Source organism: Leuciscus leuciscus (genome assembly GCF_965113295.1).
Source record: "Leuciscus leuciscus genome assembly, chromosome: 5".
Classification (NCBI taxonomy): domain Eukaryota; kingdom Metazoa; phylum Chordata; class Actinopteri; order Cypriniformes; family Leuciscidae; genus Leuciscus; species Leuciscus leuciscus.
The window spans coordinates 32,383,065-32,410,407 of NC_138729.1; the positions used below are offsets into that span (position 1 = coordinate 32,383,065).

The following is a 27,343-nucleotide window of genomic DNA, read 5'->3' on the forward strand; positions in this document are numbered from 1 at the left end:
CCTCTGTCTTCCTATATCTCTGACATATGATCTTCATATGAATCCATGCTATATATAGTCTCTCCCATGCACTCAAACTCACATGCACATAAAACTCTATAACTCTATAAGATATTACAACTGATTATGAATATTAATAAAGAATAATAGTACAGATACATAATATTCAATAATAAAATAATGAAATTATATATTATGAATATTAATAAAGAATAATAGTACAGATACATAATATTCAATAATAAAATAATGAAATTATATTAAAAAATGAAATTTTAGTCTTCATCTCCCTCCACTGGAACTACGGCCGTCAGTTCCACACCATCATTCCCAGGTTGCGACCCTATAGAAGTGATAGTGAGGAGAAGAAATAGCAGACCAAAAAAATTGACAGAAAAGGATAGAAGAATAGAAACAGAAAAGAAAAGAAAAACACAACAAAAACGAAGAACCCAACCCCATGTCATGTCCCCGTGTACTATGTGTTATGTTAACGTCTATGTGTAAGCATTTAAAATGAACCCCAATCATCTAAGAAAGTAAAAACTAATAATTCTTCTGCCGGTGCCTTGACTCGTTAATTACTTAACTCCTCAAGTTCCCGGCCAAAACAACAAACCAAAACAAACGTTGATGTTAAAAAGATCCTATCCCTTGGGGTTGAAAATCAGTAAACGAGTGTTCATTGTTTGTGGAGTTGTGTTTTGTAATTAGTTTATAAAATCTCCTATTTCACGCTGTATGTTCCATTCTTGGAACCATCTCTAATCAATGTCAATGGAATTGATTCCTGAAATGGAAGCAGAGAAATAATTAACATCACTTCTTTGTTCCCAATCTTTAAAGCTAATGGATGAACATTGCTCAATCTCAGGCCATAAGCCATCGTCATCACTTTGTTCATTCACTAAGCAAGGTTTAACTTGTGACCAATGATACCATCTATCTGTTCCTACACCCTTCCCTTTAAGGCAAACACTTGTATCAGTTGTTAAGAGTATCTCATATGGTCCCTCCCATCTAGGCTCTAAACCTTTCCTAGCAATACGTTTGACCATAACAAAACTACCTAACTCGGGAATGTGTGGAATATCAGTAGTGGTGTGTTTTTCATCCCATTGCTGTTGAGCTTCTCGCACTTTCTTATTATTGTCTTTAGTAGCTTTGTCCAGCATTGTAATATAGCGTCGTAACTTTTCTTGGAACAAAGTAGAATCTCCTCCTGTCCCCGCGGGTGGCGGAGCATCAGGAGGTAGAACCATTGCTCTTCCAGTCATCAGCTCAAAAGGAGTTAGTCCTGTTACTCTGTTAGGAGTTGCTCTCAAGTTCCACAGAATAGCAGGTAATAACTTATGCCAACCTTGGCCAGTTTGCAGAATGGCTTTGGTAAGAGCGGTTTTCAACGATCGATTCATCCTCTCTACCATTCCCGAACTTTCTGGATGGTACGGAATGTGGAATTTCTGTTTGATCCCCATCAATTTCATTGCTTCCTTCATCAGTTTTCCAGTGAAGTGAGTTCCATTGTCAGAATCAATTTCATATGGAAGACATATGATCTTCATATGAATCCATGCTATCTATAGTCTCTCCCATGCACTCAAACTCACATGCACATAAAACTCTATAACTCTATAAGATATTACAACTGATTATGAATATTAATGAAGAATAATAGTACAGATACATAATATTCAATAATAAAATAATGAAATTATATATTATGAATATTAATAAAGAATAATAGTACAGATACATAATAATCAATAATAAAATAATGAAATTATATAAAAAAATGAAATTTTAGTCTTCAGTCGCGCTGGATAGTGGATGCTATCGTGCTAGCTTATAAGTCCAAAGGCCTTTTTTGCCCCTTGGGCGTCAGAGCTCACTCCACGAGAGGCATGGCCTCTTCGTGGGTCTGGTCCAGTGGAATACCCATTGAAGACATTTGTGCGGCGGCTGGCTGGGCCTCACCGTCCACATTTGTGAAGTTTTATAACTTGGAGGTACCCGCCTTACAGGCCAAGGTCCTCTCAGTGTAAAGTTTTAAGCACCCCCCAAAGTCTTAGGGCTCATTACATACTCGGCTCTGGCCTTGAACTATGGTTCCTATGTATCCCTTATGACCATGAACTACGGTCCCTAGTAATTAGGGTTGGGTACCGAAACCCGGTTCCAATAGGGAACCGGTTCCGACGTAAACGGTAGTAACGAGACCGAATAAGAACGAAACTTTCGGTGCCTGATTTCGGTGCCTGACTTTTTTCACCGCCCCCTATAAAACATCTCGCGGCACGAATGTTCCAATAACAAAAACATCTCCAGTTAACCAGCAGAGCATTCATTTAGTTCGTTTGTTAAATAAGAGACGATCTAGCGCTGAACTGTGTTTTTTAAATCAAGTGATCAAAGTTCTCGTTGCCGCTGCGATCAGTGGCGCGGATACAGTGTTTTCTCTTGTGGCTCGCGCACACCGCACTTTCTTCACTCGGACGCGCGCTTCAATATGTTGCAGAGATCGATCTATTTATGAGGCGGCGTCTATATGAGTATGTGCACGGAGAGTTTGTGTGTGTGTGTGTGCTCGCGTCTCAGAGTCAGATGAGTATGTGCGCGGAGAGTTTGTGTGTGCGTGCTCGCGTCTCAGATGAGTAGGCCTATGTGCGCGAGTTTTTGTGTGTGCGTCTCAGATGAGTATGTGCGCGGAGAGTTCCGCGCGTCTCGTGTGTGTAGAGTTTGCGTGTGTGTGTGTGTGTGTGACGTTGTGCATTTCATATAGTTAGAGCATTCAGCAGTAGGCTATACATGTATGTGTGACTACTTAGTATGTGTATGCAAGCGTTTTATGTGTGCGTGAATGAAGTTCGATTTAAGCCCTAGACTGCGCCTCATATCTATTCGTTCTGGTGAAATCACAAAATATAATGCACACAAAGTGTCCCTGCTTGATATACAACCACTGATGAGCATAATCGGTTTAAAAAAAAATAAAAATAAAATAAATACGAATGCGGATTAGAACCCAAAAGCTCTGACACTCTTGTCTTGACTAAAGTTCAAGTTCAGCTGCAGTGTTCCTCTTCGGGTAAGTCTAGTAGGCTATTTTAATGGCAACTGCAAATCTTGCATATCAAGTATGAAGTATATCAAGTATATTTATATGAGGCTATTCTATGTGTGTTAAATATTTCTGCTCACTGTCAGATATTTCTCTGTTTTGTAAAAGTCTATAATATATAATATGTAATATAATATATATATATAATATAAATAAATAATATGAGAAGACACAATTTTGATCTTAACTTAAGTGTTTTCGGCTACATCAGCACAATTTTTAATTTAATCAGAAATCAGAAAATCTTTTTCAGAAAACACACACAGGTATTATTTTTTTGATAAAGTGTGTGCGGTTTCGTTTTCTTAAGTACCCAATCAATACCCAACCCTACTAGTAATCCAGTATATGAAGTCCGTCTAGAACTGGCTTATATTAGGATCATGCTCTTCCCTTGAGTTTCAGGCTTATGCCTTGGGATACAGTAGGGTGAAGTTTAGCACGCATGGCGTTTTGAAGGGGGTTTCCATAGCTTAAGCTAGTCTTATGCAATACGAGAGACCTCTCGAAAGGGAACTACTTGGTAACTTACTAACGTAACCTCAGTTCCCTGAGATGAGGGAACAAGTATTGCGTAACCCGCCGTGCTACTGTGCTATGATCAGGGGATCGCTTCAGTCGTTTAAACCTGGAGCACCTAGGCGAGGCAAGGCAATATATAGCCTCTGACCACGCCCATACTGGCGGGCTCTAACGCACCAGGGCGCCAGGCGTGCTGATTGGTTCTCGCGTCAAAGCCGCCTCGCCATAGGTTCGTGCAGTCGCCGCAGCACAGCCGCTCTCGGGCTCAGTTGTGCTCGCTGTGCAGCTGCACTGCGTTTTAAAAAGTTTGCTTCAATATTCTTGAGAAAAGGAGTTTTCCCATAAAGAGAGAAAGATTATCTGTCTGAACTTGAACAATTACACATCAGAAATTCACATAACCCACTGGTTCTTCAGAGGCTCAGATGAAGGAACTAAAAAAATACTTTTGTGTTCATTTGTACATCCAAACACTGAGCAACTGCCATGCTTCGCTCGTTTGCAAGCCATGATGTCTCTCGAGGAAAAACCAATATCGCACTCGCGCAGCTCATTTTCTCATGGGAGGGCCAAATTCTCTTTGCGGGCAAAGAAGAGAAAGGGGAGGTGACCTTTCCCCTGATGACGACATAAAGGGAATATTCTAGATTTGCCCGTCTGAGCTTTCATTTTCTCAAAAATACCCAGGGCTTGGTTTACACCTATCAAAATGTCTAGCCACTGGGGGACCATAGGCAGGCTAGGGGAACTCATATTATTGTTAAAAAACCTCATAAAGTGAAATTTTCATGTCATGGGACCTTTAAAACTGAAGTGTTGCGTTGGACACTCGTTTTCTGTGAACAGTAAGGCCAGACTTTGATTTGATTGGCCATCTCAATCATTTCGACATTGACAAGTGCAAAAACCTTTTATCACAAAAAACTTTTTGTGATTATTAATTATTACAAATAATTAAAATAAACAATTATTAATTATTTTAGAATTATTTCACAGTATAAAGTAGTGGACACATCCTTCTTTGCATTTTAGTTAGAAAACAAACACCTTTCAGTTACACATACGAACATCTGTTCAATAATGTCAAAATCTTTCTATTTTATCCCACCCCTCGCCAAGAGATATAATTAATCTCACATCTATGAGTAATTATACCTTGAAGATGACGATAAATTAATTCGAGTGAGACCGTAAACGAGTAGCCGTGTTACAAGCGCTTTTCCATCTGTGAAACATTGGAGTTATAACATTTTATGTCAAATCATAATATATTGTGATCTTCATTTTTAGCTACGTCAACAGAGAAAATTTCAATTTCTAGTCCACGTTATTTCAGCCAAATAAGTAAGTTAACTTTTTTGAAGTCTTTAAAGATGCTTTTTAAAGTACAGTAAAGTCTAATTATCAAATGTACAGTTTACACATTGAAAGTTCAGATTACTGCATATGCACAACATGTAAAAACGATATAAATGTGAACAGGCAAATTAAAAGTTATTAGACTTCATTAAAAAAAAAAAAAATGTATTAATATAATTATGAGGGACTTTGGTAAGGCTCAAATTACAGACATTGATGTAAGAAATGCACACAAATTAATAGGCTATTTTTTTGGTGTCATCCAAATACTTAAGATTTAAAAATTAGTTGCAGTCATGTGAGCTCTCCCAAAGTAGCCAGGCAGTGAACTCCATTGGTGCCATAAATAGTTCCTTACAGGGACAAGCACCAAAGGCATCTGTTGATGTCAGCACAAGCTCTTTTACTGTATATGGCTGTGTCAGTCTAATAAAAAAGTAATAAAAAAAGAGGAGGCAATTAGCCTAGATGAACCCAAGAACAAAATTATATTATAGACGAATGAACTGGCAGGTTTAATATTATGGCCTAACCTTTTAAGTTTAAGTGAGCAAATCGATCTCACTCACTTTTCAACTTTACTGAAGCGTGTGACTTTCCTATCTTCAAAGACTATATACGGTAGCTAGCAGGCTGTGAAGGATCATTTATTGGTTGGATAGTGAACAAAACAAAACATTAAACGTAAACGAGAGTAGGCAGTCACTTTATGCAGTCAAGACGCGGAGGCGGATATCGCGTGACTCTATGTGCTTGTCGCTAATAAATTGAATGTAATTTAAACTCTGTTGCTTTTATATGAATATGATCAAGACACCTAAAGTATCGGTAATTTAAATTATATTATTTTAGATGTCAACGTTAGGTGTGTTCGGCTGGATGTATCCGATCGGCGAGAGTAGCCGCGTGCAGGCGGGGAGGAGCTGAGACGTGAAGTCAGTCAGACACTTTCTGGTTCCCGTAGTGACCGCTCACGTGGTGTTTGCATACTTTACCACAGCTGAAGTGAAATAAATAAATGCAATATTTGCCAAATAATACACAGATGTTTCAGAGACATGTTCATTCAATACTTTATGCACTGCTTCTTCATACAGCGTCTGCGTCTGTTTGAACAAGAATAAAGTTCAACATAAGCTACCATCAAACAAGTGGAGTAGACGTTTTTTTCTCCGTTTTTTTAATCAGTTTTAATTTGATAAACATGACATTATATAACATCACAAATACATGGAAAGAGTGTTTACTGTTATAAAAAACTGATTTGTGAGCTTTAGAGGAACTAAAGGTGTTCGAATAAACATGAAACACACGACGTTGTCATGCGTTGAATCCGGCCAATCGTAGAACAGTGTCGTCATCAGAGCTTGTGCAGCCGCTCTTGAGAAGCTGCGCTGGCTGAGTTCTCCGGCTACTCTCGAATCGCTCTTGTGGTACTTTGATGGCATACGTCACAGTCACGTGGCATCGCCGCTGTATCAAGTCGGACAAAATTTCTAACCGGCATGCACTGCTTCAAGTCAGCCGCCGATCGGTCTGCGCAGATCTGCATGAAGTCGAACAAGCCTAATAACTCATAACTCACTGCTTAAACCAATGAGCATTGTCGTCATAAAGTTATTTCCCATACCTTTAGTCAGGAGTAGGGTTGGGTATTGGTTGGGTTTGATCCGATACCAGTACCTACTCGGTATTTTTCAAACGGTTCCGGTGCTTAAACGGTTCTTAAACCGGTACTTAAGAAAACGAAAGCGCACACACTTTATCAAAAAAATAATACCTGTGTGTGTTTTCTGAAAAAGATTTTCTGATTTCTGATTAAATTAAAAATTGTGCTGATGTAGCCGAAAACACTTAAGTTAAGATCAAAATTTTGTCTTCTCATATTATTTATATATATTATATTACATATTATATATTATAGACTTTTACAAAACAGAGAAATATCTGACACTGAGCAGAAATATTTAACACACATAGTATAGCCTCATATAAATAAATATACTTGATATACTTCATAGGCCTACTTGATATGCAAGATTTGCAGTTGGCATTAAAATACTAGACCTACCCGAAGAGGAACACTGCAGCTGAACTTGAACTTTAGTCAAGAGTGTCAGAGGTTTTGGGTTCTAATCCGCATTCGTATTTATTTTATTTTATTTTTTTTAAACCGATTATGCTCATCAGTGGTTGTATATCAAGCAGGGACACTTTGTGTGCATTATATTTTGTGATTTCACCAGAACGAATAGATATGAGACGCGAGCACACACACACAAACAAACTCGCGCACATACTCATCTGAGACGCGAGCACACACACACACACACACAAACTCTCCGCGCACATACTCATCTGAGACGCGAGCACACACACACACACACAAACTCTCCGCGCACATACTCATCTGAGACGCGAGCACGCACACACAAACTCATCGCGCACATACTCATATAGACGGCGCCTCATAAATAGATCGATCTCTGCAACGTATAGAAGCGCGCGTCCTAGTGAAGAAAGTGCGGTGTGCGCGAGCCACAAGAGAAAACACTGTATCCGCGCCACTGATCGCAGCGGCAACGAGCACTTTGATCCCTTGATTTAAAAAACACAGTTCAGCGCTAGATCGTCTCTTATTTAACAAACGAACTAAATGAATGCTCTGCTGGTTAACTGGAGATGTTTTGTTATTGGATCATTCGTGCCGCGAGATGTTTTATAGGGGGCGGTGAAAAAAGTCAGGCACCGAAATCAGACACCGAAAGTTTCATTCTTATTCGGTCTCGTTACTACCGTTTACGTCGGAACCGGTTCTCTATTGGAACCGGGTTTCGGTACCCAACCCTAGTCAGGAGTCATGACCTTTAGACGGGGGGGAAAGCAACTGTTTCCGACTGTGAAATCTGGCACGACAAGAGAGTTTTGACATACGTCAGCAAGCATCAGTAGTGAAAGCCCAAGTAGCCTACAGGTATCTACGCAACAAAAAGGGGGGCGTTTCATCCTCACTGCAGAACACGAAATCCAGGGGGAGGAGTTGGATCCAGATCCAACTCCTCCCACCTTACATATAAGGCTTGTTCGACTTCATGCAGCTCTGCGCAGACCGATCGGTGGCTGACTTGAAGCAGTGCATGCCGGTTCGAAATTTTGTCCGACCGACTTGATACAGCGCCGACGCCACGTGACTGTGACGTATGCCATCAAAGTACCGCGAGAGCGATTCGAGAGTAGCCGGAGAACTCAGCCAGCGCAGCTTCTCAAGAGCGGCTGCACGAGGGCTGATGACGACACAGCTGTTCCACGATTGGCCGGATTCACCGCATGACAACGATCACGCGTGTTTCGTGTTTATTCGAACACCTTTAGTTCCTCTAAAGCTCACAAATCAGTTCATGTTGCGATGTTATATTGTGTCATGTTTATCAAATTAAAACTGATTAAAAAACGTAGACTCCACTTCATTGATAGTAGCTTATGTTGAACTTTATTCTTGTTCAAACAGACGCTGTATGAAGCAGTACATAAAGTACTGAATGAAAATGTCTCTGAAACATCTGTGTATTATTTGGCAAATATTGCATTTATTTAACTTCAGCTGTGGTAAAGTATGCAAACACCATGTGAGCGGTCACTACGTGTCCGACTTCACGTCTCCGTTTGCAGCTCCTCCCCGCCTGCACGCGGCTACTCTCGCTGATCGGTTACATCCAGCCGCAGCCGATGTCGAACACACCTATACCTAAACCTACCCATCTCCACCCCCTGATCCCTAAACCCACCCCTAAACATACCAGTCTCCACCCCTTAGATCTGGATCTAACTCCGCCCCCTGGATCTCGTGTACTGCAGTGAGGTGCTACTGAAATTTTGGGGCGTTTTCAAACCAGGAGAGGTGTTTTTAACTATCCAAAGGTACGGAAGCCTAAAAGGCCATTCATTATTTTATTTTATTGTTTTCTCGTCATCGCAACTTAGATCACGAGAAAAGAACTTATGCCAAGATCATGATAAATAAATAAATAAATAAATAAATAAATAAATATATATAAATATATATATATATATATATATTGAAGTGCAGTGGGACGAAAACAATTGTGAGCTTATAATTTTTTTAATTAAAATAATTTACCACTTTTACACATTGTAGGCTTTAAACACAATCAGTGCACTGTGCACGCAAATGCTCTTCATTATGAATATTAATAAAAACAGAAAATAGGCCTATTCAACACCCTTTCATACTGCTTTAATATTGTAATTTAAAAAAAAATATTTATGATTTATAGTGTCAAAAAACAAGCATGTAGTTATACCTCAGCCTATATTAGACTGTGCTAAACTTGCAAATATTTTTTTGTATAAACCAAACCAGGAAAGCTGAATTATCTTATCAATGGAATGCAAACCATCCACATAAAGCAATAAAATATAAACATAAATAAAATATTATACATAAATAAAAAGTCTGCCCCTTAAATATATTAGATCTAAGAAACATAGCTAAAAAAATTACATAAATGACTGTTTAGTTTAATAAATTTAATACATCTACCATAATTGATATCACATGATATTGCAAATTATTTAATATAATAATGTTTAATACTAATAGCTAGTAAAATTGATAGTGGTTTAATAACCTTGTATTGTTTTTTTTTTGTTTTGTTTTTTTGCATTCCATTGTTAAATACATTATATACATAATTTATTTAACTTTTTAGTTCTTGAAATAGTTGAAAAATCATGCGTATTTATCAATATTTTTTATAAAAAGCATTTTACACCATATACAGTATAAGGATCTTCACACATAGACCAATGTCGATGAAGCAACACATAACTAGAATACAAATGTATGGTCTTTAAATTTACAGCAAGCCTAAAAAAAGACTCAACGTCTTCTTCTTCCTCTGCTCATGTGCCAAACATGTTCTATACATTTTTTTTAAGGCCTCAGTGTACAATCTCTAAATACAATATGTACGTATTGCTTCATAAATTGTTTTACTTGAAGATAAAAACATGTACACTTGTACACAACAGCTGTTGGTACATATTCCGCTAGAGGTTAGAGAAATAATTTTCTTTAAAAAATTCTAAAAACAAATTAGCAACATATCCTAAAGGGGTAGTTATTTATTTACACCTTTACTGTTTCAATTTTCGCAAACACCAAATGGTTTATCAGATCGATTCCTTAACTTAGACTGACTCAAATAGCCATATTTGGTGTTAGCCATATTTAACTTTTGCATTGCTGGCACAGCACATGCAGTATAAAAACAAGGGGCAGGAGGGGAGACTTTGCATTCAGAAGACCAGCCAAGTTTGCGTTTGTGGTGAGATGGTCATTCATTTCTTTGCAGGGAGTATGCAGTGATTAGATTAGGTTAGAGAACCATGGCATGTATTTCTGTAGAATATTACTGTAAACATTTTGCATAGAAAACTATTCAGACAAATAAATTAAGTGGAATTTAGATTTCCAAGTTGAACATAATTAAAATGAAAATATTTCAGACATATATTGCTAATAGTTTATAATAAATCTTTAATCACAGCTTTCATTTTCAATATCTTCATATTACAGGGTGCAGGGAATTCATCAGTACTTAATGTTAGGTAATTAATGGTAAACAGAAAGGTAATTAATGTTAGTGTCTGTAAATACAAGACCAGCTCAAAAAATCTGTTCAGAAATCAAGGATAAAAAGGATATTGTTTTTGGATTCACTGTAGGTAACCGTAATTATAGGGAGTAAAGGGAAAACAAGCCACATTAATTTTATAAGAGTAATTTTTTCTCCTGATCTTTAAATTCCAGAAGTAAACTGCCACCATGAGTACGGACGCAGAGATGGCCATTTATGGCAAGGCTGCCATTTACCTTCGTAAGCCTGAGAAAGAGAGAATCGAGGCTCAGAGCAAACCATTTGATGCAAAGTCTGCCTGCTATGTGGCTGATGCCAAAGAGTTGTACCTCAAGGGAACAATCAAGAGCAAAGAAGGTGGCAAAGCCACAGTTATTTTGCTTGATACTAAGGAGGTACATTTTAAAAGATGCTCATATTGCACAATGTCCTACACACACACACACACACACACACACACACACACACACACACACACACACACACACACACACACACACACACACACACACACACACACACATATATTTTTGTCTATCTATTATCTAATTGATCAAATTCATAGGAGAGAACAGTAAAGGAGGATGACGTCTACCCAATGAACCCTCCCAAGTATGACAAGATTGAGGACATGGCCATGATGACCCATCTCAATGAAGCCTCTGTGCTGTATAACCTCAAAGAGCGTTATGCTGCATGGATGATCTACGTAAGTTCTGAAACAACATAAAAAAGCATTTAAGTTAATTGTGTCTGTGTTGTTGCAATCTGACCACGTCTCTGCTCATTTCAGACCTACTCTGGACTCTTCTGCGCAACTGTGAACCCCTACAAGTGGCTCCCAGTGTATGATGCAGAAGTGGTGTCTGCCTACAGAGGCAAAAAGCGTATGGAGGCCCCACCCCACATCTTCTCTGTCTCTGACAACGCATATCAGTTCATGCTGACTGGTAAGATCTGATTTAGGAGATCTGAATTAAAGTTTTTTATAAAACAATTGCTAAAACATTATTTACTTTGAATTAACAGACAGAGAGAACCAGTCTGTCCTGATTACGTATGTATCAAGCCTTCAATTAGAGTTGTTGAAAACAGTTAAATTTCCCTCTTTTGGAACTTCCACGTGTCTTATCATTATGTCTTCTGATCTCTCATAAACCAGTGGAGAATCTGGTGCTGGAAAGACTGTGAACACCAAACGTGTCATCCAGTACTTTGCCACAGTTGCAGTGTCAGGTGCTGACAAGAAGAAAGATACGCCTGGCAAAATGCAGGTATGAGATATAAAACTACATACATATTATTTTGAATGATGGTGATTTACACTCATCTCACATGATATGTGAATTTGTGAAATGCCTATAAATAGTGTTTAGTCATTACATAGAAAATAAATGAAAATAACTGAAAACCCTTCAAACATCACAGGGCTCTCTTGAGGACCAGATCATTGCTGCCAACCCTCTGCTTGAGGCTTATGGTAATGCCAAGACTGTGAGAAATGACAACTCCTCTCGTTTTGTAAGTTAACCACTTTTAGTGAGTTGTGTTGGATTTTTCTATAAAGATATTTTGTTTTATTATTATCATCATTATTAATAATCATATTTTGTTATTTTGTTTTAAACAGGGTAAATTCATCAGAATTCACTTCGGCACCACTGGAAAACTGGCTAGTGCTGACATTGAGACATGTAGGTGGACATGATTTCATTGATCCATCCTGAACATTTGTCTTCATCTGTCACTCTTCATGATTGGGACTCAAGTACATTCTCTCAACAGATCTGCTGGAGAAGTCTAGAGTGTCATTCCAGCTTCCAGATGAGAGAGGTTACCACATCTTCTACCAGATGATGACCAACCATAAGCCAGAGCTGATTGGTAGGTGCACAAATTTCATTAAATGTTTCAGATAATATTGCAAGATGCTCTTTCATAAATGCTGTGTATTTTACAGACATGACGCTCATCACCACCAACCCCTATGACTTCCCCATGTGCAGTCAGGGTCAGATCGCAGTGGCCAGCATTGATGATAAAGAGGAGCTGGATGCTACTGATGTGAGTCATTGCTGTTTGAATATTGACATATTCTATATAAATATGGCAAATCATAGATTTAATTTTTCTCTGTGATTTACAGAGTGCTATTGACATTCTGGGCTTTACTAATGAGGAGAAAATGGGCATCTACAAGTTCACTGGAGCTGTGCTGCATCATGGCAACATGAAGTTCAAGCAGAAGCAGCGTGAGGAGCAGGCTGAGCCTGATGGCACAGAGGGTGAGACTAAATTGTACTAATGTGTGTCATAACATGCATTGCTTTGAATGGAGAGATCCTTATTTCTACTTTCACAAAGAAAGAGGTGGTTTTAGTTTTCAAGGCAACTTTTTTAATTGCAGACGCTGACAAAGTTGCCTATCTTCTGGGTTTGAACTCTGCTGATATGCTGAAGGCTTTGTGCTACCCCAGAGTCAAGGTCGGAAATGAGTTTGTGACCAAAGGCCAGACCGTGTCACAGGTATAGTAACATTTCCAGCATGCCATCTGTTTAACTTAAAATTCTGGCTAATTATTGCAGAAGCAGAATAAAATATCCACTCTATTCTACTTACAGGTGTACAACTCTGTTAGCGCCTTGGCCAAATCTATCTATGAGAGGATGTTCTTGTGGATGGTCGTTCGTATCAACCAGATGTTGGACACAAAACAACAAAGAAACTTCTTCATTGGTGTGCTGGATATTGCTGGCTTTGAGATCTTTGATGTAAGAATGATTCTTTTATCTATTTTTTAATGGCACATTGAGTGATATTCAGAAGTCAGTAAATGTTTCTGTTTCTTCCTCCAGTTCAACAGCATGGAGCAGCTGTGTATCAACTTCACTAATGAGAAACTGCAACAGTTTTTCAACCACCACATGTTTGTGCTGGAGCAAGAGGAGTACAAGAAGGAGGGCATTATTTGGGAGTTCATTGACTTCGGCATGGACTTGGCTGCTTGCATTGAGCTCATTGAGAAGGTTTTTACTGGTTTATGAACTTATTAATTTCCAATTTCTATGCTTGAAATCTTAAAATTGTAATAATTAAACAACATTCTTTTATAAACAGCCCATGGGTATCTTTTCCATCCTTGAAGAGGAGTGCATGTTCCCCAAGGCTACAGACACTTCCTTCAAGAACAAGCTATATGATCAGCATCTTGGCAAGAACAATGCTTTCCAGAAACCAAAGCCTGCCAAAGGCAAGGCTGAAGCCCACTTCTCCCTGGTTCATTACGCTGGAACTGTGGACTACAACATTTCTGGCTGGCTGGACAAGAACAAGGATCCACTGAATGAGTCTGTTCTGCAGCTGTACCAGAAGTCTTCTGTCAAACTGCTGGCTACTCTCTACCCACCTGTTGTTGAGGGTATGTATTATGTATTTTGTATTATGTATTATGTACATCATTTTAATCAAACTTTGATTCAGGTTTGCACTCTTTTCTTGTTATTACTTTATATGTGTTATTTTGTCTTTTTATCTGAATAGAGACTGGTGGCGGCAAGAAGGGAGGCAAGAAGAAGGGTGGCTCCATGCAGACTGTGTCTTCTCAGTTCAGAGTATGTGTTCGTTAGAGACTAAATGTGAATAATGATGCAATTGAAAGCAGTGACTGTACATGAGCTTCTTGACTATAGGTCAGAAAAATAATACATCAACAACTGAGAGAATGTGAGTAAGAATGCTAAATCTTTTCATGATTAAACAGGAGAACTTGGGCAAGCTCATGACAAACTTGAGGAGCACCCACCCTCACTTTGTGCGTTGTCTGATTCCCAATGAGTCTAAGACTCCAGGTAAAGTAATAAAGGATGCAATATTTCATGATTAATGTATGTAATAATAATGATAACATTAATTTACCAAGTTTATTATGTAAACTGTTTGTTATAGGTCTCATGGAGAACTTCCTGGTTATCCACCAGCTGAGGTGTAACGGTGTATTGGAGGGTATCAGAATCTGCAGAAAGGGGTTTCCCAGCAGAATCCTCTATGGTGACTTCAAGCAGAGGTAAATGGGCCCATATGAAAATATAAATTCCTGTAGGAAGCTCTATATTAGAAGATATAAAGCATTTTGATAAATGCTTCCCATCTTCCATAGATACAAGGTGCTGAATGCCAGTGTCATCCCAGAGGGACAGTTTATTGATAACAAGAAGGCCAGTGAGAAACTCCTGGGATCCATCGATGTTGATCATGACGAGTACAGATTTGGAACCACAAAGGTTAATATTCAGCTTTACAACTTTCAAAGATTCAGTGATCATGATCATTTAACAGGTAGATAATTTAACCTATACAGGTAAATCATTTTGATTTACTGTTTTACATGAATTCAGGTGTTCTTCAAAGCTGGTCTTCTGGGTACTCTTGAGGAGATGCGTGATGAGAAATTGGCTACTCTAGTCACAATGACTCAGGCTCTCTGCCGTGGTTACCTGATGAGGAGGGAGTTTGTAAAGATGATGGAAAGGAGGTGAGTATTCAGAGATGGGAAGCAGGGGCGATTCTAGGATTTTCATTTTAGGGGGGCTCAGCCCCCAATGAGGGTATGATAAAAAAAAAAAAAAGTTAGTTTATGGTCTAATGCGCATTATTAACTAGTTTCATTCATTCATCCAGTAACATGCATATGGCAGGGTTTTATAATCACTGAGGTCCCGAATGTGAGGTATTTAGGGGGCTTCGGGGGCATGCTCCCCCGAGAAAATTTTGATTTCTCTGATCTACATATGTGCATTTTAAGATGTTTTGAAGGCCAAAAAAATTGGATAACAATAGCTTTAAAACCATGTGCGGGTAGCTGTTTATTTTCCACACTTCATCAGCATCACACTCTTTTTCTCTTTGTTGTTATCTTGCTCTGTCTTTTCCCCTCCTAAAGCTGAGCTTTGACTGATATAGGCTTTTCATTTTTGTCTGTCAGTGAAGAAAGTAAACAATAGGGTCAACTGATAGGTTGATTTATGAATCATTTTCTCAGACAAAGCTACCAGGAAAGCTAGGTAACTAAGTTTATTAAATTCATTCACAATATGTACACATTCATTATTGATCTAGGCCTAATACATGGCCGTAGACAGGGCTTTATAATTAAAGAGGTCATAAATTTGAGGTTGTTATGGGGTTCAACATTTTTATTTCTCTGATATGTGCATTTCAAGACGTTTGATGGCCAAAAAAGGAGAAGAAATAGATTTAAAACCTGCTTTCTCCTCATCTCCATCACTCTGTCTTTTTCTCTCAGTCTCCTGATCTTGCCCTGTCTCTTCCCCTCCTAAAGCTGAACTTTTTTAATTTACTGAAGGCTACAAATTGTATTATATTAATTCTCAACATGTACACATGCATTATTAATCTTGTGCCTATGAAAACGGCTTTGTTAATGTTTCTTGTCCCCTCACAATGACATAATTACACGTTATATAGGCCTATTTTCAGCTCAAAATGGCGAAATTAGACAAAAGTTTATTAGTTTTCGAATTATTTTTGTCATTCGTTTAACATTTATGACCTAACAAACTGTCAAATATAAAATGTTTAGTTTAGCTACTTGCATCTTCTTAACTCGCACTTGACCGTAAACTGAAGCGTCAGTCGTGCTGCTAAAATTCCATGTAAAATTCGCGCTCAGCAGCTTCTGTGAACATAAAGCCCGCCTACTTTGATTTGATTGGTCATCTCAAATATTCTGACACTGACGAGAAGTGAAAGACCAATGAGGCTCAAATGAACAAACACACACACACACGCGCGCCTCTGTTTCTGACCTGCGCTCTGTTTGGCGCTGCTGCCGACTGAAGATGAAGAACATTATTTAACCTTGTCAAAGACAAAAAAAAAAATATATATATATTTTTAGAATAACAACATTTCTTACTCCAAGTTTTCTTACTCCTAAAAAGGGGCTAGCCTCGCCCATGATGGGAAGTAACGAAGTACAAATACTTCGTTACTGTACTCAAGTAGATTTTTCAGATATTTTTACTTTACTATTTATTTTTGTTCTGACTTTTTACTTTTACTCCTTACATTTTTAACATGAATATCGGTACTTATCGGTACTCCTTACATTTTACAAAATTGGCTGGTTACTTTAGTTTCAAATAATTTCAGAGTTACCGTTATTATTTTTTCACGTCATCAACCCTTAGCAGGGAGTTTGATTGACAGGCGATCTGACCAATCATAATCCGCCATTTTGTCCGACAAAGCAGTCAGGAGAGTTAGTAGATTAACATTGGAGGATTTAAAATTGAAAAACGAATTGTACCGACGTCTTTCCGCGGTTAAAACAACATTCTTTCTTATGTTCATTCATGTTTATTTGATGCTATAAATTAACTAGAAGGAAGAGATGATTGGTTCACGAGCAGCTTTAACTGATCGATCTGTCAGACACATTAAAGAGACACAAAATGGTATTTATTGTTTAAATTTCTTTAAAAAATGACTAAATTTGAAAGGTGAGACTTTGTTTCATATAAAAAATAACCTGGTCTGTCCTGTCTGTCAGTGTGTTGTCAGTGTCCTCTCTGCTCCGCTATGTATTTTTTACTGCGTGAGAACATGATGTGTGGCGTGAGAACGGCGTCGCTTGTCGGACACAGAGCCATAGAGAGAAAGAGTTGCGACACTCTTTGATGTTGCCGCTATGGCTGTCACGTGGTTCATGTAAGCCCCAATAGTTCCAAAACATACGCTGGCTGTCATGTTCTTCTATGGGACAGACAGCAGCGATTGCATTATTGAACGGTAAATATGAAATAAAACACACACCCAAGTACTTTTTCAGCTGTTATAGCATTATTGCATTTTGTTAATGTCAGTTTTGCATTTGGAGATACGTTTTAGGCTATATTTTTGGAGGGAAAAGCTTAGTGTTCATGTTCGCATGGGTAGTAGCACTGGCTTTAGCGGCTCTAAATTAACTTTTCCATATCATTCATCTGATGATGGACGTCTCATGATATTTATTTTAGCACAACTGGGCTGTATTAAGGCGGCCGCACACCGGACGCGCAGCTCAGCGCCGCGCCACGTCTAGGACAACTGTCACCTGAAAATCCGATAACATCAGCAATTTTCTGATTTCTGTAAATAAATATAAAACTAAATGTATATTGCAGCACAGGGTGAGGTCCGTATATACATTAACTACGATTTGAGACACACACATGTAAATTTAATATAAAACTATGTAAATGGCGCTCTGTGGCGCGGCAGGATTTTGAACACGGTCCTGAGCCGCCGCGGACAGACGCCGAAAGGCGCCGCCGGTGTGTGTACTCTCATAGAGAATAGTGTGTTCGAATTTAAAAGACGTGGCGCTGCGCGGCGCGCCGCCGAGCTGCGCGTCCAGTGTGCGACCGCCTTTAGGCTTCCCGTGATTTTGCTTATAAATTCCGATTCAGCCATTAGCCTACCTTCGTGATCACGCAAAGAGGTCTGCCGTGGCGGTCCGTTCAGAGTTCGCTTAGAAGCTAGCTCACTTCTTCTGATGAAAGTGGCCATCCCCCAGGCCCACAACGTGATACATCATCATGTTAAGACTAAGAATATAATTTTAAGATTAACCCATACACATATTATCAAAACTATAACAGATTAAAAACGAATTTATGTTTGGGTATATAGGCAAGTGCAGAGTGAAGATTTTTCTCTATGGCTCTGGGTTAGTGTACAGAGTAGGCTAAGAGTAAGGGTAGCTATAACTTAAGCAATTAACTAACAAAACACTTGAAGACAAATTAAGGTTTTCAAATAAAATATTTTTTATTAAACAATGGCAGACAACAAAAATGTGTGCTTGTGTGAGTGTGTGTGAACAAGAAAAACAAAAACCAGGGGCAGGTGATCCATGAAACAGATAGGACTGGTGATGGCCATAACAATCCTAGAGGTCCAGCATTGTTCTCACAAGCCGCTTCACTCAAGACAACAAAACAATATGAAAAGTTAGTATATCCCAAAAAAATAAATTAAATAAAAGTTGCTATAAAGGTGGTAGCGATTCATTACCGAACTCTTACTGTCACAGCTGACGAACTCGCGCTAGCTAGCAGGCAGTGCTTGAAAATTGGTTGAAACAACCAACATAAAATATAAATAATTACGCTGTGCATGTACAAATGAAGACCAGTATAAGCATCGCAAAGGGCCTCTGATACAATATAGACAGTTGACAATTCAAAAGAGATCGATATTTCAGCAAATAACCTCTGGAACAACTCGACGCGCAGCAATGTAAGTGAATGGTGTCCAACGCCCAAATGACAGTGTTTGGAACTAATCCGATCTTCAAATCCCGGAAGTAGGCGGTTAAAAGCGCCGCCATTTTTTACAACGGAGGTCTATGGGAGTGTCGCAACTCTTTCTCTCTATGGCTCTGGTCGGACATAGCAACGGTAACTAAAGGGGGCGGGTCTTTGCGAACGGTCAATTGGGTGGGACTATACGTTGTACTTGACGCACCACTACAAGACGCCTGACAGATTCTGTGGCATTCATTCGCGGCAAATCATTACATACATGTAGATTCCTTTAAATGTTAAGAGGAAGATTAAAAAAGAAAAACTAGATCTGTGAATTCTCACAGAATCACAAATGAATTCATATCTTGCTACTCAGTCAGAATCTTATTAACCTGGAGTCCCAGTCTGTCACAGTAATCATATAAGCTATGTGATGTTTTAGGCCTATTGGCAGACATCCATTTAAAATGTAGGCAATGGCATATAAAGAACCTTTTTTTCCAAATCCACTTAAGTTTCTCAGCTTGCACTCTAGTAACATTTGTGTGGTCCAGGTAGCTTTGCATAAAAAATGGTTGTCATTCGCAAGGCTACATTTACTTTTATACTTTAAGTAAATTTCCAAGCCTGTACTTTGTTACTTTTACTTGAGTAAAGAAGTTAAATCAGTACTTCTACTTTTACCAGAGTATTTTTTAAAGGAGAACTCTGTAACTCTAGCGAACTCTAGTCACTTCTTCGCTGATTTTCCCTTTTGTTGTCGCATGTTTTCCCCACGAGCTCCCCCTACAGCTGTGGGGGGGCGTATATTTCACAACACAGTCGTAAAAAACTCACTTGCGGCGGCCTCCTCCCCCTCTCTACCGCTGCTCATGTGCGTTTGTTTTGATCGGAGCAAGCCAACTGTATCGCGTGGAGCTATGTCTACCGAGGTGGGTAATCTGGTAATACATCATACATGCGTGTGTGTTTATGTCGAATTGCCGTAAAGCAATTTGTGTTTCGCGCTCGTTCTCGTTCTAGTTCTCGCTTCTCACGAGACTTCCAATTTCACTTTGCCGGGACGGCAGTGCGCAAGTTGCAAGGTTGGTTTTCCGCCTGGGAACGCTGGGGGGAGCGGGGAAAGTCACCAATATCACCAGAACAGGTTGTTTAACCATCCAAATGATTTCTAGACAGTTTTATTAAGTTAAAAAAGTTACCAAGTTCTCCTTTAACACAAGTTTTTGTACTTCTACTTGAGTAAGGGAAGTGAGTACTTTTGCCATCTTATTGCATGAATAAAGGTGGTATCAACAATAACTGTACAAACGGTTAATGACACTGGTTATGTGATTTAATGATGAATTATTCACAGGGAATCCATTTACACCATCCAATACAATATCCGCTCATTCATGAATGTCAAACACTGGCCATGGATGAAGGTTTATTACAAGATTAAGCCTCTGCTGAAGAGTGCCGAGACTGAGAAGGAGCTGGCAACCATGAAAGAGGACTTTGCAAAATGTAAAGTAGATCTTGCCAAGGCTGAAGCCAAAAAGAAGGAGCTTGAAGAGAAAATGGTAGCACTGCTGCAAGAGAAAAATGATCTGCAGCTGCAAGTAGCATCTGTGAGTATTCTTGAATTGATTTATTTGAATTTAGGCTCCACTAAATTGAGCAGTGTTGTTTCCAATGATATAGCAACCTGTTATTAACAGGAATCCGAGAATCTCTCAGATGCTGAGGAGAGGTGTGAGGGTCTGATCAAAAGCAAAATCCAGCTTGAAGCTAAACTCAAAGAGACAACTGAGAGACTGGAGGATGAGGAAGAAATCAATGCTGAACTGACAGCCAAGAAGAGGAAACTGGAGGATGAGTGCTCTGAGCTGAAGAAAGACATTGATGACCTGGAGCTCACCTTGGCTAAAGTGGAGAAGGAGAAACATGCCACTGAGAATAAGGTTGGAGATTGAGTTGGTTTAAGATTAGACTTAATCTCTGTTTTATATGTTAATGTAGAATATAAATTGTAAAATATAAGCTTATTTAAAACAAAAACAAAAATCACACAGGTCAAGAACCTGACTGAGGAAATGGCAGCTCAGGATGAGAGCATTGCCAAGCTTACGAAGGAGAAGAAAGCCCTCCAAGAGGCACATCAGCAGACACTGGATGATCTTCAGGCTGAGGAGGATAAAGTCAACACCCTGACCAAATCCAAAACAAAGCTTGAGCAGCAAGTTGATGATGTGAGTTTCTAATTAAACATGTCATTAATTCATTAAATCAACTGTCTTTTTTACTTTGATAAAAAATAATATATATATTTTATATAACATTGTCCTCTAGCTTGAGGGTTCCCTTGAACAAGAGAAGAAGCTCCGCATGGACCTGGAAAGAGCAAAGAGAAAGCTTGAAGGAGACCTGAAATTAGCCCAAGAGTCCATCATGGACCTGGAGAATGACAAGCAGCAATCGGAGGAGAAAATAAAAAAGTAATTAAAGCATGAAATCTTTTAAAAACGTTATTTGATGTGTTATTGTTTTTTGCCAACTACTTATTGTTGAACACCCCCAGGAAAGATTTTGAAACAAGCCAGCTGCTTAGCAAGATAGAAGATGAACAATCTTTGAGTGCTCAACTCCAAAAGAAGATCAAGGAGCTTCAGGTATTTTTTTAGATTTTTTTTTTTTTTAAATGCTGTTAAAGGTAAAGGTAAAATAAAGACTAATAATATATCATGAATTACTTTCCACCATAGGCTCGCATTGAGGAACTGGAGGAAGAGATCGAGGCTGAGCATGCTGCTCGTGCCAAGGTTGAGAAGCAGAGAGCTGATCTCTCCAGGGAACTTGAGGAGATCAGTGAGAGGCTTGAGGAGGCTGGAGGAGCCACTGCTGCTCAGATCGAGATGAATAAGAAGCGTGAAGCTGAATTTCAGAAGCTGCGTCGTGATCTTGAAGAGTCCACCCTCCAGCATGAAGCTACTGCTGCTGCCCTCCGCAAGAAGCAGGCAGACAGTGTGGCCGAGCTGGGAGAGCAAATCGACAACCTGCAGCGTGTCAAGCAGAAGCTTGAGAAAGAGAAAAGCGAATTCAAAATGGAGATTGATGATCTTTCCAGCAATATGGAAGCTGTTGCCAAAGCAAAGGTTTGAGAATGGTTTCTAAACAAATTAGGAAATATAACAAATGTGGTTAAGATTCTTAAGAATCAAATCAATTGTGTTTACAGGCTAATCTTGAGAAGATGTGCCGCACACTTGAGGACCAACTTAGTGAAATTAAGTCCAAGAATGACGAGAACCTTCGCCAGATAAATGACCTCAGTGCTCAAAGAGCAAGACTTCAAACTGAAAATGGTAAGTAATGGCACAAATCTCAAAAATATAAAACAAAATAATACAGCATTTTATTTTCTCCACTAACAAATGCAGAAAAACAATTAGTGTAAGTAAATATTAGTAACATGATCATAAATATTCACATGATCCTTTGACCTCATTCTCAATGCTCATTTATTATGTTTTTATAAAATAAATGAAGTGAAGTGACATGAAGGCCAAGTATGGTAACTTGTACTCAGAATTTGTCCTCTGCATTTAACCCATCCAAGTTAGTGCTCCCACATTAGGAGCGATGAGTAGTGAACACATCAGCAACACACATACCCTGAGCAGTGAGCAGCCATTCACTGCAGCGCCCAGGGAGCAATTGACTAGAGGCCTTAGTTGGGTGCCTTGCTCAAGGGCACCTCAGTCGTTTCCTGCTGGTATTGAGAATCAAACCCGTGACCTTTGGGTTAAAAGTCCTAATCTCTGACTATTAGGTCACAACTGCATCATATGATGATGTAATCAATTTCCCCAGCCTATTTGTGTAGCAAATGCTTTTCTCATATTAATAAATGGTTTATTTTGAATTTAACTGACATAGTGAACATTTTAACAGGTGAGTTTGGCCGTCAGCTGGAGGAGAAGGAGGCTCTGGTTTCTCAACTCACCAGAGGCAAACAAGCTTTCACTCAGCAAATTGAGGAGCTCAAGAGGCATATTGAAGAGGAGGTTAAGGTAATACAGCATAATCAAAGCATGCACATACGTGTCAATTACTTTACTGTAGAGAAAAGCTAATATTATGTGACTTTGTCTCCTAGGCTAAGAACGCACTGGCCCATGCTGTGCAATCAGCCCGTCATGACTGTGACCTGCTCCGTGAGCAGTTTGAGGAAGAGCAGGAGGCAAAGGCTGAGCTGCAGAGGGGAATGTCAAAGGCCAACAGTGAGGTTGCTCAGTGGAGAACCAAATATGAAACTGATGCCATCCAGCGCACTGAGGAGCTTGAAGAGTCCAAGTATGTATATTATTGTATAAAATGTACAATTTTCACAGCTATTTTATAGATTAGAATTCAAAATAATATGTATTACTTAACAGGAAGAAGCTGGCTCAGCGTCTGCAAGAGGCAGAGGAACAAATTGAGGCTGTGAACTCCAAATGTGCATCTCTGGAGAAGACCAAACAGAGACTCCAGGGTGAGGTGGAGGACCTCATGATTGATGTGGAGAGGGCCAATGGTTTGGCTGCTAACCTTGACAAGAAACAGAGGAACTTTGACAAGGTAAAAAAAAAGAAGTCTTTCTGTGATATGATATTAACTTCTAAAAGTATGCTTCAGCATGCTGAAGTTGAATGAACCTGATCCTGAAATATCTCCAACAAAGGTCCTGGCAGAATGGAAGCAGAAATATGAGGAAGGTCAGGCAGAGCTGGAAGGTGCCCAGAAAGAGGCTCGTTCACTCAGTACTGAACTGTTCAAGATGAAGAACTCCTATGAGGAGAGCCTGGATCAGCTGGAGACCCTCAAGAGAGAGAACAAGAATCTGCAGCGTAAGAACAAAACCGACTGAGAAACGAAGAATGAAAAGACTTCAATATTCTAATTCAAAATGAGCTTTAAAAAGTAAACACATGTGATTATGATTACAGATAATATTTTTTCTTTTTATAGAGGAGATTTCAGATCTGACAGAGCAGATAGGTGAGACTGGTAAGAGCATCCATGAGCTGGAAAAGGCCAAGAAGACAGTGGAGACTGAGAAAGCAGAGATTCAGACCGCCCTGGAGGAGGCTGAAGTGAGTATCTGAAGATCAATATGGAATTATTGCTAGAACCATCACACTGTGTTGTTAATGAATAATTTTATTTTGATTTTTAAATGTTGCTTTAATTGTCATAGGGTACACTGGAGCACGAGGAGTCCAAGATTCTTCGTGTCCAGCTTGAGTTAAACCAGATCAAGGGAGAGATTGACAGGAAGCTCGCAGAGAAGGATGAGGAGATGGAGCAGATCAAGAGGAACAGCCAGAGAGTCATTGAATCCATGCAGGGCACCCTGGACTCTGAAGTCAGGAGCAGGAATGATGCCCTGAGAATCAAGAAGAAGATGGAGGGAGACCTTAATGAGATGGAGATTCAGCTGAGCCACGCCAATCGCCAGGCTGCTGAGGCCCAGAAACAGCTCAGGACCGTTCAGGGACAACTCAAGGTATTTGACTTCTGTTCGACTTTGTGATGTATTAATATGTTTGTATAATCCAACTTGTTAATAAAAAGCCAACAGAAAATACATCAAAAGCTTATTCTAAAGCTATTGTTATTTTCAGGATGCCCAACTGCATCTTGATGATGCCCAGAGAGGACAGGAAGACATGAAGGAGCAGGTGGCCATGGTGGAGCGCAGAAACACTCTGATGCAGTCTGAGATTGAGGAGCTGAGAACTGCTCTGGAGCAGACAGAGAGAGGCCGCAAAGTGGCTGAACAAGAGCTGGTGGATGCCAGTGAGCGTGTTGGGCTGCTGCACTCTCAGGTAAGGCCATTTTTTGTTTTACAATGAAATTAAGGAAATTGAGAGCACCATTTAAAGTGTCCAAACTGTTGCTGTCCATTTTGTAGAACACAAGTCTTCTGAACACCAAGAAGAAGCTTGAGGCTGACCTTGTTCAGATCCAGAGTGAAGTTGATGACACTGTACAGGAAGCCAGAAATGCAGAGGATAAAGCCAAGAAGGCCATCACTGATGTGAGCAACAGTAGCTGCCAAATGTTTCAAAAGACACTTGTGTACTTGAAAAAATGACTTTCTGTATTAATGCAAAAGGCTGCAATGATGGCAGAAGAGCTGAAGAAGGAGCAGGACACCAGTTCTCACCTTGAGAGGATGAAGAAGAATCTGGAGGTCACAGTGAAGGACCTGCAGCACCGTCTGGATGAGGCTGAGAATCTGGCCATGAAGGGAGGAAAGAAACAACTCCAGAAACTGGAGTCAAGAGTAAGATTGCCTTTATTCTGATGTTCGCCTGTATTCTGATGTTCACAGTCTTGATGTGGACAGTGTGAAGTCTCTAAACAAAACGAGTGAAATGAGTTTAATAATGTCTCCTACTAACTATAGGTCCGTGAGCTTGAGGCTGAAGTTGAGGCAGAGCAGAGACGTGGAGCTGATGCTGTTAAAGGTGTCCGCAAATATGAGAGGAGAGTCAAGGAGCTCACCTACCAGGTACAAAAAATGCGTAGTAAAATTCAGGTCACTATAATCTGATTATGTTCTAGTCTGATCCTTGTGCATTGTCTGCAGACTGAGGAGGATAAGAAGAACCTCAACAGACTGCAGGATCTGGTTGACAAGCTTCAGCTGAAGGTCAAGGCTTACAAGAGACAGGCTGAAGAAGCTGTGAGTATCTCATTTGAGAACTATAAACACCCTGTAAATATATTAAGGTACTGATATAACTGTATGTGACTTTGCAGGAGGAACAAGCAAACACTCACCTGTCCAAGTTGAGGAAGGTGCAGCATGAGCTTGAGGAGGCTGAGGAGCGTGCTGACATTGCCGAGTCTCAGGTCAACAAGCTCAGAGCCAAGAGCCGTGATGCTGGAAAGGTAATTTTTCTCAGATGATTTTTCAAATATACTTACATTTTAAAGCTTTTATTTGACCATAAATTGTTCCATTTTATATTCGTACAGATATTTTTAATTGTTTACCCTTTTTTTCAGAGCAAAGAGGCAGCAGAGTGAAAACCTTCACATTCACTGTCACAAGCTCCCATTTGTCTCTGAAAAGGTGCAATTGCTCAATAAAACATTATATTCATCAACCTCTCTTTTATTTCCACAGTTTTCTTTTTTATTCTCTTTTCCATACATCCTGATGGATTTTTTCATGTGTATTACATTTATTTTCATATACAGAAATCTCCTCAAATGAGACCTAATTATAGCTTCAACAAAGTATTTTCATATAACAATGAGCTTTTAACCAGTATAACTACTAATTACAACAAATCAACTTCCACTATTTAAATACTGTAGTAAATTATTCTCAAAAACACAACCTAGGCATTTTTAAATAAATAAAAATATATATGGATAAATATTATAAATTGAATAAACAGGCAATAAAATTATGAATTGCACAACAGTGTAGAGGTGGACATCCTCCTTTACATTTTAGTTAGTAAACAAACACCTTTGGGTTCCAAATACTAACATTATGTTCTGTTCAATTATGTCAGATCTTTCTATTGTGAACTACTTTAAATTGTATAAGCTCTCAAATTTAGACTAATATGAAACTCTTCTTGCTCCCCTGGAAACCAGTCCATACCGGCTTGAGATATAAGATGTCTTTAAGGAAATTTACAGAAACTGGGAAAGGAGGAGTCAAGAATGTCAGAAACCTGTATAAAATGTCTATGTTCATTGAGTCCACTAGGTTATTTCTGTTTCACATCTGGGTGGCTGCGGTTGTGAAAAGAATCCTCAAAGAATAAACCTTTTCTCTTTAAAACAGTTTTGCCTCTTGAAAGTTTCTTACACCTTTGATGCTGTTTTTATTAATCTCTGAAAATTGCTCTTACAAGTGGTGTCAGAAGTGTCGGATCTCGTGCGGACTCTTCTTCTCCTGGTCCTGAGAACGGATTTGACGGAAGTGCAACCCGGCAGCATCAGGCGGCCGTCTCATACCTCGACGGTTTGAGATAGAAACTCAACAGGTTAAGGGAGAGAGAGCCAATACCCGCATTCAGGACCAGTTGAAGAAATCCCACAAAGATCAAAAAGAATCCGTGGCAATTACAGAAAACAGAAAAGCATCTCTGGGTAAGAAACGGCAAAATTGTTTTATTGATGTTAAGTGTAAATTGATAATTGTAAGTGAACGTGAACCATTTTGGCTGAGTTTTGCTTTGGTACGAGCGAGAGGTGATTCAGATAATCACAATTGTTTGGGGAAGAAATTGATCTGACAGATTCGGATCGGTTTCTACCACACTTAGCTCGTTGGTGGACGGAAGTGCCACAGGTGGACGGAAATGCCAAAGGT

The 27,343-nt window shown here is 39.3% G+C and overlaps 1 protein-coding gene across 1 annotated transcript; it reads left to right on the top strand.

Moving 5' to 3' along the window:
* The first annotated feature begins 8,807 nt into the window (after nt 1-8,807).
* LOC309499358 (myosin heavy chain, fast skeletal muscle-like) lies at nt 8,808-26,118 on the top strand. Its single transcript, XM_082170584.1, has 40 exons — nt 8,808-8,920; nt 10,836-11,057; nt 11,228-11,371; nt 11,456-11,612; nt 11,692-11,719; nt 11,825-11,936; nt 12,091-12,183; nt 12,293-12,356; nt 12,448-12,546; nt 12,623-12,726; nt 12,809-12,947; nt 13,070-13,188; nt 13,285-13,434; nt 13,519-13,689; nt 13,781-14,081; nt 14,204-14,274; nt 14,424-14,511; nt 14,609-14,726; nt 14,820-14,943; nt 15,058-15,194; nt 20,330-20,585; nt 20,676-20,918; nt 21,030-21,206; nt 21,307-21,452; nt 21,536-21,626; nt 21,720-22,109; nt 22,193-22,319; nt 22,909-23,027; nt 23,114-23,310; nt 23,394-23,577; nt 23,681-23,846; nt 23,968-24,092; nt 24,197-24,505; nt 24,624-24,827; nt 24,914-25,039; nt 25,118-25,288; nt 25,412-25,516; nt 25,595-25,690; nt 25,768-25,899; nt 26,017-26,118. The coding sequence occupies exons 2-40, from the start codon at nt 10,851-10,853 to the stop codon at nt 26,035-26,037; spliced, it is 5,811 nt and encodes a 1,936-aa protein (XP_082026710.1). The 5' UTR covers nt 8,808-8,920; nt 10,836-10,850; the 3' UTR covers nt 26,038-26,118.
* Nucleotides 26,119-27,343: the final 1,225 nt, after the last annotated feature.